This window comes from Heptranchias perlo, chromosome 12 (assembly GCF_035084215.1).
Source record: "Heptranchias perlo isolate sHepPer1 chromosome 12, sHepPer1.hap1, whole genome shotgun sequence".
NCBI classification, from domain to species: domain Eukaryota; kingdom Metazoa; phylum Chordata; class Chondrichthyes; order Hexanchiformes; family Hexanchidae; genus Heptranchias; species Heptranchias perlo.
The window spans coordinates 24,888,189-24,908,180 of record NC_090336.1 but is presented as its reverse complement, the minus strand read 5'-3'; the positions used below and the strand labels follow the sequence as shown (position 1 = coordinate 24,908,180).

Sequence of the window (19,992 nt, the reverse complement as noted above, 5' to 3'; positions counted from 1 at the left end):
TGATAGAACCGTATGATGTAGTCTGAGGCCTGTGAACAATGAGTCTGGACAGGTGTCAGTATTATGTTGTTGAAAGCTAATGATGTCATCACTGTCCCCTGTTTAATGTTGCCATCATGCTTGATGTCGCAGTGGATTGGACACCACTGTAAGAGTACGCTCCCATTTTTTTTTACCATCAAAGTCTTATTTGGACTGTTCTCAAAGCCATATTCATTTGAAATTTGTATTTGACTAGTTAGTGGAAATACTGTCCTCCACCCACATGAAAAGAATTGCTTTGACTCCAGCTGTCTTCATGTCACCTGATGCATATCTGCTCCATAGTGACCCAGCTCGGACGATAAAGCTGCTGGAGTTCCCATGTTTTTGGCTTGCTAGCACACTTCCCATGGTATTGCTATAGGTAAGTCAGTCCACAAGCTGCTGTATAAGAAATGTTACACCAAGTAATATTCTGCTATGCTGCACCTGTGTCCTTTTAAGGCCACAAAGTTTAACTGTTAAGAAAACAAGCTCACAAAATCTAATTTTTAAGCAAGCAGGGTTTAATCAGAGTTTAATTGTTGTTTGTTTAGGGAACTTTACATAGTAGAAAATGAATGTAAAGGTTTCTAAGATTATTTTGCATCTGTAAGAAGTGTGACATCTGGAGTGTGATGTCTAAAGGTGCCATTTTTAATAAATATTCTGTAAAGTATTTGTGAAATATTACATCTTAGCACACGGTCCACATTGAGCGTACAGTACACATCTTACTCGTTGGGTGGCTGCTGCAGAACTGCTGCAAACACACATTTCCCCCAATTAACAGTCAACAGAATTTATATTCATACATAGTCAATTAGTATTCATGTGTATTATAATGCTGTATGTAAATACAATACATTTCCAACAACCCCATTATGGTTTGAACTGCAAACCTGCAATTAGGCCTCAATGCACTGTTGATAGCTCAGACTGGTAATTTTGTCCATTTTAAACTTACCTGCATCTAGTCAATAAAATATCATATCTCCAGCATGTTCTGAGAACCAAGTCCACATACTTGTACATGAAAAGATACTTAAATCATCAAGCACATATTTCAAATGCAGAATCCTACATAAGTTTCCTTCTATCTGCATTCTCATTGTGTTGAAATCAAGAGTCATCGCACTGTCTCCTACTTTCCCAGGACTTTAAAACTGTGGAACTCCTTATCTCTCTCACACTTCCTGTCGTCCTGTAAGCTACAGGTCTTAAAAATCCAACCTTGGCATCACCTGATCACTACTTGTATTACCTTGTCTTCTCTCCTCTTTCCATTCATGGTTGTGTCTTCAACTATAGGTCTTGATCCTTGACCTAAGAGTCTCAATTTAAACAAAACATAAAACCAAGACGAGTCGATCATTGATTTTGTTTTTGCAAAATTCCAAAATGATTATTATCAGAGTAATAAAAGGTGAAGAAAAGAATCATAACAACTTGCCACAGCACTGTTGTGATTTTTCAGAGGGCAGGGTGACAAATCAGCCTTGTCCACTGTCAGAATGACTCCCAAGTGAACCACATGCTAATGTCAAGACTATGGTGGGAGCATGATATCCAAGTCATTGTAAACTGACAAGAAGGGGGTATCAAACTGCTCTTTTAAAAGCTGCAAAAGTAGCAACAAGATGACTCCAATGATGTCAAGATAATGTACTGTATCCACATGCAGCATTATAATACACATAAGTAATAATTGATATGTATGAATATAAATTCTGTTAACTAGTGATTGGGGGAAATGTGTGTTTTTAGCAGTCCTGAAGTAGCCATCTTGCGAGTATCTCATTGAAACATACTAAATTCTTAGAGGGCTTGACGGGGTAGATGCAGAGAGGCTGTTTCCCTTGGTTGGAGAGTCTATAACTAGGTATAGTCTCAGGATAAGAGGTAGCGATTTAGGACTGAGATGAGGAGGAATTTCTTCACTCAGGGTGGTGAATCTTTGGAATTCTCTACCCCAGAAGGTTGTGGATGCTGAGTCTTTGAGTATATTCATGACTGAGCTTAATAGATTTTTGGACTGTAAGGGAATCAAGGGATATGGGGATCGAGTGGGAAAGTAGAGTTGAGGTCGAAGATCAGCCATGATCTTATTGAATGGCGGAGCAGGCTCGTGGGGCCATATGGCCTACTCCTGCTCCTATTTCCTACGTTCTTATGTACTGTATGCTCAATGCATTCTGTATGCTAAAAGTATACTGTATCCTCAATCTGTACTGCATGCTCAATCTGTACTGCACGCAATACGTACTGTATGCTTATGCACTGAAGCAATAAACATGAAGATTAATGTGGGACCTGGTTAGCAGCACAAAAGTTGCAATGCATTTCTAAAAATTACCTTTGGCTTTGAAACTTTCACAAGCCAAAGAACTATTGTGTTACATTTTTTTTTAATGGCCTCTATTACAAGGGGGTTGGAGTACAAGAGTAAGGAAGTCTTACTACAATTGTACAGGGCTTTGGTGAAACCTCACCTGGAGTACTGTGTACAGTTTTGATCATCTTATCTAAGGAAGGATATACTTGCCTTTGAGATAGTGCAATGAAGGTTGACAAGATTGATTCCTGGGATGAGAAGGTTGTCCTATGAGGAGAGATTGAGTAGAATGGGCCCATACTGGCTGGAGTTTAGAAGAATAAGAGATAATCTAATTGCAACATATAAGATTTTGAGGGGGCTTGACAGGGTAGATGCTGAGAGGTTGTTTCCCCTGGCTGGAGAGTTTAGAACTAGGGGGCATAGTCTTAGGATAAGGAGTCGGCCATTTAAGACTGAGATGAGAGGAATTTCTACCCCATGGGGCTGTGGATGCTAAGTCTTGAGTATATTCAAGGCTGAGATAGATAGATTTTTGGACTCTAGGGGAATCAAGGGATATGGGGATCAGGCTGGAAAGTGGAGTTGAGGTCAAAGATTAGTCATGATCTTATTGAATGGCACAGCAGGTTTGAGGGGCCATATGGCATACTCCTCCTAAGTCTTATCTTTTGTTTTGGTGCCCTAGTTCTTTATTTTGCCAATTTTCTCCCCTACATAACCCTGTTGGGGTGGGGTGGAAGGGGAGGGGTGCAGTTAAGCTAATCTGGCAGGGGGATGGGCACCAGGATGCAGCATTGGAAAGGTGAAACAAGGATTGGGAGAGAAAGATAACACTAGAGCAAGAAACAGTACGGTATTAGGTGGGATCAGACTAAAAGAGAGTACGAGAAAGTCTAAGACTGGTTTGCGGTGCATGTGTGTAAACACACGAAGCGTGGTAAACAAGGTCGGTGAGCTGCAGGCGCAAATAGCCACATGGGAATACAACGTCATGGTGATAACGGAGACCTGGCTCAAAAAAGGGCAGGATTGGGTACTAAATATTCCTGGATACAAGGTGTTCAGGAAAGATAGTGAAGGAAAGAAAGGAGGGGGGGGTGGCAGTATTAATTAAGGAGAATATTGCAGTGCTGGAGAGAGAGGATGTCCTGGAGGGGTCAAGGACAGAATCTATTTGGTTGGAGTCAAGAAGTAATAGAGGTGCCATTACACTACCAGGTGTATTTTATAGACCTCCAACTAGTGGGAAGGATTTAGAGGAACAAATTTGCAGGGAAATTACAGAGAGGTGCAAAAACTATAGAGTAGTGATAATGGGGGACTTCAACTATCCTAATATAGACTAATGTAAGGAATCTTACAACACCAGACGAAGGAGGAAGCCTCCGAAAGCTTGTGATTTTCAAATAAAACTGTTGGACTATAACCTGGTGTTGTAAGATTCCATCACCTGCATCTCCACATCATGGCTAATATAGACTGGAATAGTAATAATATAAGGGGCAAAGAGGGGGAGGAATTTTTGAAATGTGTTCAGGCTAACTTTCTTAACCAGTATGTTTCTGGCCCAAAGAGGAAGGAGGCACTGCAGGACTTGATTCGAGGGAATGAGGTGGGCCAATCGGAGCAAGTGTCATTGGGGGAGCATTTAGGGAGCAGCGATTATAGTATCATAAGGTTTAGAATAACTATGAAAAAGGACAAGGTCCACTCTAAAGTAAAAATACTCATTTGGAGGAGGGCCAATATCAGTGAGATGAGAACAGATCTGGCCCGGGTAAATTGGAATCAAAGATTGGCAGGCAAAACTGTAATTGAACAGTGGGTGGCCTTTAAAGAGGAGATGATTCCGGTACAGTCTAGGTACATTCCCACGAGGGAGAAAGGTAGAGCAACTAAAGCCAGAGCTTCCTGGATGACAAAAGAGATAGAGTGAGATGAAATGGAAAAAATGGGCCTATGACAGACATCAGGTTGATAACACAAATGAGAACCAGGCAGAATATAGAAAGTTCAGAGGGGAAGTGAAAAAGGAAATAAGAGAGGCAAAGAGAAAATATGAGAATAGACTGGTGGCCAACATAAAAGGGAATCCAAAGGCATGTAAACAGTAAACGGGGGTAGTAAGAGGAGGGGTGGAGCCGATCAGGGACCAGAAAGAAGATCTACTCATGGAGGCTGGGGGCATGGCCGAGGTACTAAATGAATACTTTGTATTTGTCCTCACCAAGGAAGAAGATGCTGCCAGTGTCTCAGTAAACGAAGATATAGTTGAGATACTGGATGGGCTAAAAATTGATAAAGACGAGGTACTAGAAAGGCTAGCTAGCTTAAAGTAGACAAGTCACCCGGTCCAGATGGGATGCATCCTAGGTTGCTGAGGGAAGTAAGGGTGGAAATTGCGGAGGTACTGGCCATAATCTTCCAAACATCCTTAGATACAGGGGTGGTGCCAGAGGACAGGAGAATTGCAAATGCACACCCTTGCTCAAAAAAGGGTGTAAGGATAAACCCAGCAACTATAGGCCAGTTAGTTTATCCTCAGTGGTGGGGAAACTTTTAGAAACAATTCTGTCCCGGATTATCAACAGTAACTTGGACGAGTGTGGATTGATTAGGGAAAGCCAGCACGGATTTGTTAAAGGCAAATCGTGTTTAACTAACCTGATAGAGTTTTTTGATGAGGTAACAAAGAGGGTAGATGAGGGCAATGCAGTTTATGTGATGTATATGGACTTTAAAAAGGCGTTTGATAAAGTGCCACATGGTATGCTTATCATCAAGATTGCGGCCCATGGAGTAAAGGGGGTAGTAGCAATCTGGATACAGAATTGGCCAAGTGACAGGAAAGAGAGAGTAGTAGTGAACGGTTGTTTTTCGGACTGGAGGGAGGTGTACAGTGGTGTTCCCCAGGGGCCGGTGCTGGGATCACTGCTTTTCTTGATATATATTAATGACTTGGACTTGGGTGTACAGGGCACAATTTCAAAATTTGCAGATGACACAAAACTTGGAAGGGTAGTGAACAGTGAGGAGGATAGTGATAGACTTCAAGAGGATATAGACAGGCTGGTGGCATGGGCGGACACGTGGCAGATGAAATTTAATGCAGAAAAATGTGAAGTGATACATTTTGGTAGGACGAACGAGGAGAGGCAATATAAACTAGAGGGCACAACTCTAAAAGGGGTGCAGGAACAGAGAGATCTAGGGGTATATGTCCACAAATCATTGAAAGTGACAGGGCAGGTTGAGAAAGCGGTTAAAAAAGTATACAGGATCCTGGGCTTTATAATTGGAGGCATAGAGTACAAAAATAAAGAAGTTATGTTGAAACTTTATATAACACTGGTTCGGTCACAACTGGAGTATTGTGTCCAGTTCTGGGCACCGCACTTTAGGAAAGGTGTGAAGGCCTTAGACAGGGTGCAGAAGAGATTTACTAGAATGATTCCAGGGATGAGGGACTTCAGTTAAGCGGATAGACTGGAGAAGCTGGGGTTGTTCTCCTTGGAACAGAGAAGGTTGCAAGGAGATTTGATAGAGGTATTCAAAATCATGAGGGGTCTAGACAGAGTAGATAGAGAGAAATTGTTCCCATTGGCGGAAGGGTCAAGGACCAGAGGGCATAGATTTAAGGTGATTGGCAAAAAAAAACCAAAGGGGACATGAGGGAAAACTTTTTTGCACAGTGAGTGGTTATGATCTGGAATGCACTACCTGAGGGGTTGGTGGAGACAGATTCAGTCATGGCTTTCAAAAGGGAATTGGGTAAGTACTTGAAAGGAAAAACATTGCAGGGCTACGGGGATAGGGTGGGGGAGTGGGACTAGCTGGATTGCTTTTGCATAGAGCCGGCGCGGACTCGATGGGCCGAATGGCCTCCTTCAGTGCTGTAACCTTTCTATGATTCTATATGCATTTTATAGCAGGAATCATTGGATAGTGATCAGGAGTGGAAACCCTGACTGATTTCTCCCTCCCCATTATAAGATGGCAGCATGGGTGCTGCAGCCCCCTTGCTGCGACCTTGGCTGAAGTCATCTAAGCCAGCATATACCAGGAATGAAACCTGGGATCTCTCTGATCTGTAGGACTCAGCTATTTACTGTCTTTACCAATTGAGCTAATGTCATTCATTGATCAGTAAAGACAGGTTTAGGTTCAGCTATAATGATGCTGCAGTCAAATGATCTGACAGTATCACTTTCTGGACTCACACATGAAGAATGGCTGCTTGGATGAGATACCAGAGGGTTGCAAGCATCTGTGGAATTGTACCGTAGCAAGAATCTTGAACCTTCAGGACATCAGGGAAGGGAATTTGGGGGAGGGAGAATAAAACATCCAAAGAACCTAACTGCTTTCATAAATTTTGAGATAACTTTATAAAAAGGATATAGAGGCACTGGAGAAGGTGCAAAAAAACTTACTAGGATGATACCAGAACTGAGAGGTTATATCTATCAGGAAAGATTGAACAGGCTAGGGCTCTTTTCTCTAGAAAAGAGAAGACCGAGGGGTGACCTGATAGAGGTCTTTAAGATTATGAAAGGATTTCATAGGGTAGACAAATATAAGATAGTCATTAATAAATCCAACAGGAAATTGAGGAGAAACTTCTTTACCCAGAGAGCGGTTAGAATGTGGAACTCGCTACCACAAGGAGTAGTTGAGGCGACTAGTATAGATGCATTTAAGGGGAAGCTAGATAAACACGTGAGGGAGAAAGGAATAGAAGGATATGTTGATGGAGTTAGATGAAGAAGCTGGCGAACAGAATATTTTTCATTTTGAACACCCAGTGTCAGCACCAAGTATTCCCAGGTCATTTATTGTGCAACCAGATGCAGAGTAAAGTGACCTCTACTTCGTGCCAACAATGATCCTTGACCCCAATCTCAGACGAATACTCCCCGTTGCCTTAGTGTCACATTTTTTCAGTGTGAACACGAGTTATCCTGTGCCATCTGAGAGTGAAATTGCCAATTGAGTGGCATTTAATGCCAAATATTAATGAAGTAGCATCTATCCATATATCTATTTTTGTTAAAAATTATAATCTAACGTGCAAATGTCACACTTCATTACAGATGCAAAAAATATTGAAATGTTGCTGCTTCTGAGCTGCAGCCTGAAACTGACCGACCAAACAACAGTTAAACTCAGATTGATGTTAGCTTGCGTTTACTTAAAACAATTAGACTTTATTGCCCTAAAAGACGTAGATCCACCTTAGCAGAGTAATATTGAGCAATATATAGTGTAACACACTTATCCTTATAAAACAGTGCATTATCTGACCTGCAATGACTAACAGTGGGAGTTTTACTAGTATCTGTTATGTATTAAGAGTCTGGCATCTGCACACACTTCTATATAACACTTACTTTGCATAACATCACACTTTTGGCAATACACTTTATTAATTAGCTCATTGTAAGAACAACAGCAAACCAAAACTGAAGACATAGGGAATGTACAAACCAAAAGTGGGGAAAGTGGCTAAAAAACTACCCATGAAAACCACTGCAGACTTATGAAACCAACCTATCTTCACAGAGCAGTCAAAATAATCTACTAATAAGAGAAAGGATATGTGAACAAATCACTCGTAACGCTTTCTGGAAGACTTATTGATTGAATTAAGTGAGATCAATCATGTTGCTCTGTATGTTCACTTGCTGTCTGTGAAATAAAGCAATTTAGCATTGCACACCTGGCCTAATCTTACTAAATGTTTTCTTGGACTGTTTATAAAAGATTGAAAATTTGCATGTTGGGGCACATGTAAAAGGTAAGATATCCAGTTCATGTGTCAAGGGAGACACGTCTACATCACCTACATTACACTACTATATAAGTCAAAGATTGGGCAGTGTGAATCAACTCCGGCACGTAAGGAGCATGGGATCCACTTATGGGAGCAACTGACACCTTAGCATCCAAGTTGATATATATGGTAGACTCAAATTTGTAACCATTGGTGGCAGCTAACTGGGATACTGATTTACACTGGTGACAAAGGCAATTCAAAACTTTTTAAATTTGAAAGTAAACAGAACAGTAACAGTCGAACAGACCAATAGAGGCAGAGATTGAAACAGCTCATTTAGTAGTGTAAGAAAAAGAGAGAATTTCAGCCAAAGGAGTGCATTTCAGTTGAGAGCGAGAGTTTTAGGTAGAGAAAGAGCTAGAGCAACACAAATCGGAAGAACGACGAGAATGAGAGGAACACAGGTCGCAAGGAGAGTGGGAGCAGCGTGAATTTGAGGCTAACAAGAAGGAGAAGGAGTGTTGTCACGATCTCCATCTGGCAGAGAAACAGACATCCACAGTGAGTCTGGTAAGTGTGGTTGTGGAACTCGGGGCTCACTATTTTACTAAATCAAATCTTATTCCAAATTTTAAAGAGGGGATCAATTTTAAGATATTAATATTTTTACCCAGGCATTTGAATTGTTAGTCAGTCACTAAAAATGGAATAAAAATGAATGTGCGATCTAACTCCCGTCATCACTAAACAGAAAGGCGCTTGCAGCATTTTCTCGTGTCAATCCTGTTGATAGTGTGGACTATGATATTATAAAGCATGTTGTTCTCGGGGCATATCATTTAATGTCTGAAGTGTACAGGCAGAAATTGAAGAAACTAAGGAAAGATCTGTCCAGTACTTGTAGAGAAACGTTACCGTGCTTGATGACATGTAGCAGTGTGGCTGGAAAGCAACGGTGTAACAGACTAGAACAGCCTTTGTCATTTAATGCTAAGGAACAGATTTTTGGAAATAGTTCCAGATAATTTAAGCTACTTCATCTGAACTGTAAAATTCTCAAGCAATTATACATACGTACAGATCATTTTATGACCTCGTGAACACAGGTGAACCATCGCACAGGTGGGGGACCAGAAGTCTCACACGATCCCATGAATGAGCCGCTCAGCAAGCCATGGCCGTACAGGATGAAAAAGCCTTGTGTGTTACCTGGTCAAAGGAGAGTTATGGGAGACCATGAGGTACGCCACCCATCTGGTGACTGGGCAAGCCATTCATTGGGGATGGCTGTCTTATCTAGGTGACAGATGGACAGGCAGAGGCAGGCCGAGGGCAAACCCTGAAGCAGCACCAGCTACCATCCCAAGACTAAGTTGGCTATGCACTGGGGACCACATAGGCAATAGTAGTGCCTGCCAGGTGGCGCAGGTGTACCCCGCTGCATGACATTTGGAGCTGTAGTTGGCACAAGGGCTCAGAAACATCAGGCACGGTGGTTGCACATCTCCCTGGGCAGCTTTCCACACACCTTGTGGGGTCCTAGGGTCCGTGAAGATTGGCAGTCATGGTGGCGCACCTAGTGCAGACCACACAATCTTCATATGTGAGCCATAGGAATTACACGGGAGCGACCTACCGGGGGGAGGGTGGTGGAAGAGATGTCACATTTCAGGATTTTGGGACCATTTTTCCACAGAGAGGATTTGGAACAGAGTCACCTTTAAATGTTGGGGTTTTAAAGCAAAGTGTGGTCACATAAGTTTTTAAAAAATGTTCTGAGATGAAGGGTGATTAAAATGCTAATGAGCTATTTCTTGGAATTGTTTCCCTAAAGTCTGAAAACAAGCCATTTGTTAGCCTATTTTACTAATCATAAACACCTCACACCTATTGTGTTGAGAGGCTTTTGCTCCCAGGCACTCAGCAGGGGCTGTCTGCCATAAACCCTTCCTCTGATTGTTAACAGAGAAAGATTTAAATAAAGGACAAAGAAACACTCTGCAAGGCAGGCTTCTGCCGAGAGTCAGAAGGTTATGATGTAGGAGTGTAGTTGAAAGTTATTTTGTTTAAGTTGAGCAAGATGACTCACTGATGTGTTGAAGCATAGTATGTTCATTATTTTGACCAACCACATGATAAGTTGTAATAATGGCTGAGTTACGTTAAGCTGCTTTATTTCACAGACACGTGCTGGCTGTGAAATAAAGCAGGTTAATGTTTTGCATCAACCTCATCTTACCTTTTTTTTTAGTGTTTTCTTGGTCTACTGTCAGATTTTGGAGAGTTTCACTGGGGTTACATATCAAGGGGGATGCATCATTACATCCCCTAGGTTGTGCTATTTTATAAGTAGATATTGGGCAGTGTGAGTCAGCTCTGGCACATACAGGACATTGGATCCACTTACAGGCACAACTGATGTCACTGACCCCGAAGAAGATGTCTACCATGGCAGACCCCATTTGAAACGGGGGACAGGACAATCACAATATATCTGCTATCACCCACATTACTTTAAACTTGAAACCTGTATATTCTAGAACATTTGCAATCTTTTGTTTAGCAGAGTGCAAAATATCCACTTTAGTAACCGTCTTACAGAAGGCTGTAAAGGACCATTGTTAGCCTGGTAAAATTCCTGGGAAAGTTTTTTTTTCACCAATATTTATTTTAAAAATGCAATGCTATGCTGTCACTTGCACCAGAATAAGTCAGTGAGCCACTTGCCTGTGATATTATTGTGATAACAATGACATGGCTCATTGTCTCCTAATAATCTTAACAATCTCACGTTGAAGTGTTGGCAATAGGAGGATGCAACAGGCACATTTCGCATTTCAAATCTGAAACACTGACATAAGGCTTCAAAGTCTGCTATGTTTTCAGCGACCAAGATTAATGATCGCCAAATAATTTCATGTCTGGCATAAAAGCAAAAAACGAAAGTGTTTGCAAAACTGCATTAATCAGGGGGTGGGATCAATGTGGCACTGTAGGTTAACACACTGTCTTTTTACCTCCAGGACCTTAACTCAAACTGATGGGATGAAAGCCCCTTTTGTTTTCTGGCCATCAGAATTTGATTTGAAATTAGTTTGGACAGTTTTGGGGCCAGAGCATAAAACTGCTCCTAATTTGGCATCAGCTTGTGCAGAATTCTCCATCTCATTCAGAGCCCACAAAGATGGCTAGAATAGAAAGTGCCTCCTTGGTACAGAGAAGGTCCAATTCTGAGTTGAGTTTAAGGAACTTTGTTGGGCAAAGTAGAGGAAACCTTACTCCGCAACTGGCCTATATTATATCTTACCTGAGACTAATATTAGCATTGGGTGTTAGAAACAAGAAAATGTTCAATTTACATTGAAGAACACAAATATTCACAAAAACATTTTGAAAATGAATCTGATCAACAAACTTTAAAAGTCTTCAAAATAAAGCATTAAGCGGTCAAATCATTTTGTTTTTTTGTTTTCTAACATCTCCTTATTAAATTTGGAATAGTTAGAGAGAAAATGTGTCCTTTTTTAAATTCTGGAAACCATTTTGAAGGTACTGTACTGACTAATACTGGGGTGCATTTCCAGGGTGCCAAACCTCTGGTATCTAAACACGATTAGGAGACAATGAGCCGTGTCATTGTTATCACAATAACATCATAGGCAAAGGCCTAGACACCAAGGACTCAATTTTAACTCCCTCTATGTGGCAGAAACCAGGTGGGAAGGCAGCTAAAATGGAGCAAGAGACTTACCCATTCCTTTCATGCCCCCGTCTGGCCGATTGCAGGCAGCATGGAAATCTGCCTCAAGCTGGTGGGGTCCTCTTTAAATATGCACATTGGGATCTGATGTCATCAGGGCCTGATCTGCCATCTTAACCTGGGGCCTGTGTGATAGAGCAGTGGTGGCTTTACCCCAGGCAAAACCTGCCAGGAACACCAACCAGGGCGAGAAGAGGCCCAGTGAGGTAAGTTTCATAATTTTTTTTTTGGTTTCCATGTGGACCAAGAGATACCAGAGTGCTCGTCCAAGCCCCACCAGGAAGCGTTGGATCCCCCTGCTTCCTTCCTTACCCATCCCCTGACCGTGATTCCCCTCCTGGAGCACTTACCTCATGCCAGGGTACCCCTGGGTCCCCAGCAGCAGCCTCCTGCCACCCAATTTTAACAGCCAGGCAGATGCTTCCCAGCGACTGCCCGGCCATTTTGGTCGGGAAGTCGGCAAGCAGCAAGCTGATGAGGCCCGGCTATTAACATGCACTGAGGCTGCCTGCTGCCACTCCCGGACAGGCTGGCCGCTCACTGTGCCATGTTCCCACGGAGCCCAAAGTAATTCAATCATGGGAGGCAGAGGATACGGTATTACTGCTGGACCCACTATGTTCTCACCTGTCCTACTTCCAAACAAAGATCAAGAATGGAAACTGTAGGTGATCTTTTCCTTTTATAGCCCCAGAAAATTGAGACTAGTTACAGCACCCCTGAGATCAGCTAACGTAGCACTGACAGAGGATAAAATCTGGAGTTTTCTTGATCTCTCTCTATTATTCCCACTCCACACAATGCATTTGCCAAATGAAGCAATGGAGGTCTAGTTTGAGTTAATGAGTGTGTGGCCTCTTGGGTATCTTGTTGTGAGGTAGGTTGCTCTGTTCATAAAGTGTAATTCTTAAGTACTTCTACTCTAATACACAGCAAGAAATATAAGCCTCAATTTTAACCTAACCTGCCCGGCAAGAACAGGGTGTGTTTGGTTTGGATGCCTGTTTGACTTCAATGGAACCAAAAATCAGACGGGGTATAAATCAGGCATCCAACCCGAACACGCCCTGTTCTCGCCACACGTGTTAGGTTAAAATCGGGGCTATACTATTTCATGGTGTGAAAAGTTTTAAGATATACTTGTGATAAAGTGCCATACAATTGCAAGAATTTTTTTTATACTATAACTTGTATAACTTTACTTTTAAAGAAACAGTATAATTTTCTTAACTCGAAGTCTTTAACAGATTATCAAAGGGGTCAACTTTTTGTAATGTATATGATATAAACACTATTTAGAAATAAACAAATCCTAGCTTAATGCTCTGCAAGCTTGCTTGAAGCTATCATTACTTCACTTTGTTTAGTCACCTGGTTAATTCTAAAACAAAGATTATGTCGAGCATGTTTGCTGTACCTCTCCATCAATGTTGCATAACAGTCTTTAGCAGCCCCTTTGCTAGGTGGCAAGGTTTTGAGGCCTATCAAGCGAGAAAACTGCTTGTAAGACAACAATATCTTGTGGCAAGCTCGTTCAGTTCTAGCTATATATTTGTCTGATAACATAGTTAAGTATTAGTGACACATCAATATAGCAGATTTTCTGCAAGTTATCTTTGCCTTGCAGGAGCTGAACTGCTCTGACTTGTCAGTCCCAATACACACCTAGCATTCTACAAGACAACATTGATTCAATTAATTCATTTTGATCTGGTTTTTTATAGTATGTTTCAGTATCTGGTTGTATTTGTATTATATGAGCTATATCTACCAAGAGGTTACCAAAATCTCAGGTATATCCACCATGAAACTGCCAGTGGATCATATGCATAACCACCACCAGATTGGCCTTTTTTTAGCAGTTCAAAATTGCGCAAACAAGTGGAGTTCAGATTTCCTCTTTAAACTTGGCATTCATCTCTAATAGAGCTCCACAATACGGATTGTGTTATTTCCATATAATGCATTACAATCATAAAGACCTTGGATGCAACTGGAGATCAGGAGACTTGACGGCTGTGTTATAAAGTAGAGCTCTCGTCTCATCTATCAATGAGCTTTGTCTACTAAGCAGCGATCAACTGCTAACTACACAAACCATCCTGTGATTTAATCTAACTCCACAAAGCTAAGAAATACAACACAAACTAAATCAAATTTCCATTTATCACTCAACATATAGGGCTCACAGTATCCTTGTATCACCATTTTACTTATTTCATATAACAACTATGCCATTACATCATCCATATATCATGTACTGTGGTATTACAATTAATGTCTTTTTCTGTGTACTGGTACATCTTTATGTAAACATTCATATTCTAGACCCCTATAGTGCACTACATAGAATGATAAGAGTTCTGTTTTTTCCCCCCTAATTTATTAGTGTTAGATTCCTTCTGTGTGGTACAATTCAGTGTTTAGTATCGGCATGGTTAGATGAGCTGTAGTTTACTGCTAGTGGATAGATATGGGAATAAGATAATCCCAATATTACCTGAAAATGTTTCTTTAAAATAAAATTTGTTAATTTTCAGAATAAATGTTCTGTGAATGGCCAGGTGTTGCAAGTAGGATGTTTGAATTTAGGTGGCTTTAAGTCAGATGCCTGCTTCAACTGGCATTCCAATTCCACTGCTTTCATTGGCTGTCAAATGTAAGGAATCTTACAACACCAGGTTATAGTCCAACTGTTTTATTTGAAAATCACAAGCTTTCGGAGGCTTTCTCCTTCGTCAGGTGAGCGAGTGTTGAACTGTTTATAACAGTTGGACTATAACCTGGTGTTATAAGATTCCTTACATTTGTCAACCCCAGTCCATCACCGGCATCTCCACTTCATTGGCTGTGTTTTGGCAATATTTAGCTTGTTGTCTAGGATGTTGTGTGATGCATAACTCTTTATCCATAAATGGAGCGAAACATGGCATGGCCAGTCCTGCCTTCCACAGAAGTGCGTGTTGCTGTTGGTCAGTTGGAAGGTAACAATCATGCTGTCTATCCAGAAGCCTGCAACCCAGACGGTCACTATTCTCCCAGCTAATAGAGGAGATATGAGCATTGGAAGCTTTAAAGAGTGCACAAATGCAACTAATTAAAACAAGTGACCAGATGTCACAAAGACACGGGGGGAACTGATTTAGCGTTTGTGATGCAGTCTTCATAAACTGTAGAGTTTGTGGATTGTGAGGTCTTATATTCATCACAGGATTGCTGTCATAAACCACCTAAGGTTTACACCCCAAATTTACCACTAGTTACATTATAGTTGTAATTCACCCATGTGCTCAATGTAAAAAAGGAAGTATCTTTCATCAATCTGTTTTTCATATTCCATCCTTTGCCACAATATTTCCCAAGTATCCTTATGTAAATTAATATGACAATAGTGCATAATTAGTTCAATTATTTGTCATCTTTAAGTGTTTAACATATAAATTCATTTTTAGTTTTATGAACCACGTGGAACATTTTGAGAAAATTGAGCTTTTTTGGAGCAGGTTCGTTGGGGAAATTGTGATCTTTTGCAGCTGTCAAAGCCTAGTTAGGCTAGGGAAAGAAAGGGGATCCGGCCTCCTTTGCTAACGGAGCATTCCGAAGTTATCATCATGGTTACACTGACCCTGTTACCAGAATGTTAACTGTTATTTCTATTTGCAGGTTACCCACTGGAAATAAGACAATAAATACAACCCCTGTGCAAGGGCAGGTCCCTCAGGATGACTCTGACAGGAGAACAGAACCTCGCTCCTCAGTCTCAGACCTTGTGAATTCCCTCACAAGCGAGATGCTGATGGTGAGTAACCATGCCTCACAACACAGTATGTTGACCTAATGAAAAAAAATAACACCCTTAAATTCCATCTTACAGCATTGATGGAGGACCACTGCAAGATTGAGATTCTCAAAAGAACCAGGATCTTGGTGGGCTCGTATTAATTTTTAATCTACGTTATGTAATGTGAGATTGCATGAGTCAGCACAGGTTATCTATAATATATTAAAGGTCTTGCACATAGGCTGCACTTTCTATGAGCATCACACTTATCATACTTTAGCCATCGCACCTCAGACATCCCAATTTAGTGAATTCTCTGACTCATTTGAGCAATGCTGTAGGAGAGCTGCTAGTATTTCATAAATATGAAACAGTTCACGTTCTGACTGCTCCCTAAACATTATGCAGCACACTGGGTGCAGGTGAGGACCAGAAAAATTGTCCCCTTCATATCTTTGCATCCAATGAACAAATATTAAGTTTGAGTTAATGTTCCAGGATTGAGAGGAGCTCCATACTCCATCTAACCCTGGGAATACTTGATGCAGTGAGTCAGTCTATTTCATTCTCACAAAGAATTGGCATCTTCGTCAATTGTACGAACTAGCTCTCTGCTGAGTTTTCTATTCTGTGCATGACACTTTGCTTTCAATGTATTAATCAACTGTGTCCTTGGTAACATCGCTTTAAGCTGCAGTGCATCAGAGACTGTAATGGCCGAAAAATATTGGCAGTAAAGCAGAACTAGATTGAGAATGAACAGCCTCATTTCCCTTTTACCAGCGACCAAAGTAAGAAGTCATTCATCTGTACTAACAGGCTCAGTTGAAATCCAGGACAATCGGGAGTGCTAGCACACTTCTCTTCCAAATACTCCTAGTTTTATGTTTAAGGCACATTTATGTTACAAAAGTGCAGCTGATGGCAAATGCACGGTTCTCTCATCGTAGGCTGCACTTCAAAATATAAATGGGTCAGTTTACGTTGTTCTAGCGGTAGTGAAGACGTACTTTTCTGTGGTTTAAAAAATACTCTAAAACTGCTGTTCTTTACAGTGAGATTAATATATGAAATTGCATTGTTAAAACTAGACAAGCATATTTTCACAAAAAGAACAGCAACCTCCACAAACACTCTGTACCCCACATCATCTTATATTTTGAGCCTGTACAGCTTCTAAGCTAAACTATGCTGTTTTGTATAGACAGAAAATGATGTACTGTGCTTTAAAAAAAAGTTTGTTCTATTTAGCAGTGAACAATGACTCCCAAAGTAACTTAAAATTAAAATTAATGTCACACAGAAGTGAAGGTGTTACAAGCACACTCTGTAGTGTTACACGTAAATGAAGGTGTGACAGGCACACTCTGTAGTGTCACAGGTAAATGAAGGTGCGACAGGCACACTGTAGTGTTACACGTAAATGAAGGTGCGACAGGCACACTGTAGTGTTACACGTAAATGAAGGTGCTACAGGCACACTGTAGCGTTACACGTAAATGAAGGTGTTACAGGCACACTGTAGCGTTACACGTAAATGAAGGTGCTACAGGCACACTGTAGCGTTACACGTAAATGAAGGTGCTACAGGCACATTTTGTAGTGTTACACGTAAATGAAGGTGCGACAGGCACACTCTGTAGTGTCACAGGTAAATGAAGGTGCTACAGGCACACTGTAGTGTTACAAGTAAATGAAGGTGCGACAGGCACACTCTGTAGTGTCACAGGTAAATGAAGGTGCTACAGGCACACTGTAGTGTTACAAGTAAATGAAGGTGCGACAGGCACACTCTGTAGTGTCACAGGTAAATGAAGGTGCTACAGGCACATTTTGTAGTGTGACACGTAAATGAAGGAGCGACAGGCATTTTGTCATGCAGATATGCGTAAAGGGAGACGGAAAATATAATGCATCATTTGGCTACCACGTGGCAATGGCAAAAATGCCACTAAGGACAATAAGATCCAGCTGTCTATTTTACAAGAATTATTTGCAAGACAATATAGCCACTTAATCATGCAAACAATACAAGCACATCAATTAGTCTGGTTGTTGTGTGTCGTCATATTGCTGCTTCTGATAAAAATTATATTTAGAGACAGTGGTATTTTTATTATGTTAGAAACTGAATTCCTGGTTCTCAGTTGTAATTACTATTATAGTGTACTATCCTTCATTGCAAAGTGTCTTCAAATGCAAGTTAAAATTGGCACAGAAACAGTAGGTCTGACTTTGATGGTTGATAAACCAGCAGATTAAATTCAGTCAGTGAAAGCTCAATTACATTAGTTCTTTAAATGTTGTCCCTCTCTCTCTCCTGCATGAGAACTTGCAGTGAGACTAATGAGGAATGATTTAACATTATAACCCAAACACAAAGAGTATGTGTAAGTTTTTATTAAAAGAAACTAAAGCCATTTCCTGAATTATCACAAAGCCATATAAAAGCGAAGCTCCCCAGGTTTGATTCCTGGTCTGTGCTGAGTTAGCTGATCTCAGCTGGGAGTGCTAAAGTGTGCCTTTGTATATCTGTTGTAGGGAGGAGGAAAACATCAGTTTGATAAGAGATCTTGATAGAGAAGTAATGAAACGCTACAATGCATTCAATTTAAAATCCTTGTCCTCATCTTCAAATCCATTTACATCCTTGCCCCAAGCCATCTCTTCAATCTGTTCCAGCTTTACATCCCCTGCCACATCCTTCGTACCTCCAACTTTGACCTTCTTAGTATCCTTCCTGTGTTTTCCCCACTATGGCGGCAGAGCCTTCCGATACCTTGGTACTACTCTCTCTGAAACTCCTTCCCTAAACCCCTGCACCTTTCTACTTCTATCTCTATTGTTAAAAGGATTCTTGAAATCCATCTTTTCAACCAAACGTTTGGCCATTCCTCCTAACTCTCCCAGCAAAGCTCAGCATCCATTCCTTTTTTATTCTTCCCTCCATAAAGCACCTCAAGACATTTTTCGACATTAAAGGCAGTATATGAATGCAAGTTGTGTTGTTTATAGGTCACCCTGATCCAAAATTACAACTGGAGATTCCATATGAAAAGAATTGAATGATACGTTACGAATACACCACAAATAGTCCTTTTAAGAACATAAGAAATGGGAACAGGAGTAGGCCATACGGCCCCTCGAGCCTGCTCTGCCATTCAATAGGATCATGGCTGAACTTCTACCTCAACACTTTTCCGCCCTATCTCCATATCCCTTGATTCCCTTAGTGTCCAAATATCCATCGATCTCAGTCTTGAATATGCTCAACAACTGAGCATCCACAGTCCTCTGGGGTAGAGAATTGCAAAGATTCACAACCCCCTTAGTGAAGAAACTTTCCCTCATCTCAGTCCTAAATGGCCGACCCCTTATCTTGAGAGTATGATCCCTAGTTCTAGAATCTCCAGCGAGGGGAAACAGTCTCTCAGCATCTACCCTGTCAAGCCCTCTAAGAATTTTATACGTTTCAATGAGATCGCCTCTCATTCTTCTAAACTTAACTCAGGCTTGTTACAGTTCCTAATGTGATGTATGTACATTCAATTTAGTTTCTGCCCATAGTTAAATATGATGTTGACTGTATATAAGGTGGATGACTGCCTGGATGGTCCAACCTTTAGGATTTAGCTTCATGAAAGTGAGTGGGACTCTTTAGTGTTGGTTTGAAAGTTTGTTTTTTTGGCTTTATCATCTAATTTTATGTGCATTTTCATTGGAGCATTAATTTTCCTACTGGTTTATGCCTGATTTCTTTTTTGTATTGCAGTAATATTATTTACATCTGTTCCTGCACAGTTCCTATTTCACTTGCCACAGGCAAAGTGGGCAGGATAGGAATTTGGGGGTTCCAATAGTGCACCCAGATTTGGTGACGGAATGTCAGTTCATGGTGAAATAAGGAAGTGCAATTACACCTCAGGTGGTACATAAAGAAAAATAAAGAAATAACTTTCATTTATATAGTGCCTTTCACATCCTTAGGATGCCCCAAAGCATTTAGCAACTAATGAAGTAGTTTTGAAGTGTCGTTACTGTTATAATGTAGGAAACATGGCAGCCAATGTGCACACAGCAAGGTCCCACAAACAGCAAATGATATAAATAACCAGGTAATCTGTTTTTGGTGGTGTTGGTTGAGACACCTTATTGAGCATCCTCAAAAAGTCCATCTACACTGCATTCCTTTTAACTGCCCAACTAGTCACTTTTTCAAAAAAAAACTCCTAAGTTTGTCAAACTTGCCTTTAAAAAATCCATGTCGGTTATCCGTGACTAACGAGTACATTTCTAAATGCTTACTAATTTTATCT

The 19,992-nt window shown here is 40.9% G+C and overlaps 1 protein-coding gene across 1 annotated transcript in view; it reads left to right on the top strand.

Annotated features, from left to right (window-relative positions):
• syt7a (synaptotagmin VIIa) overlaps positions 1–19,992 on the top strand; it is a 700,876-nt gene that overhangs the window by 611,823 nt on the left and 69,061 nt on the right. The window contains exon 8 of the mRNA XM_067993814.1: positions 15,559–15,694. Coding sequence (XP_067849915.1) covers positions 15,559–15,694 — 136 coding nt within the window. The remainder of the gene's footprint in view (positions 1–15,558; positions 15,695–19,992) is intronic.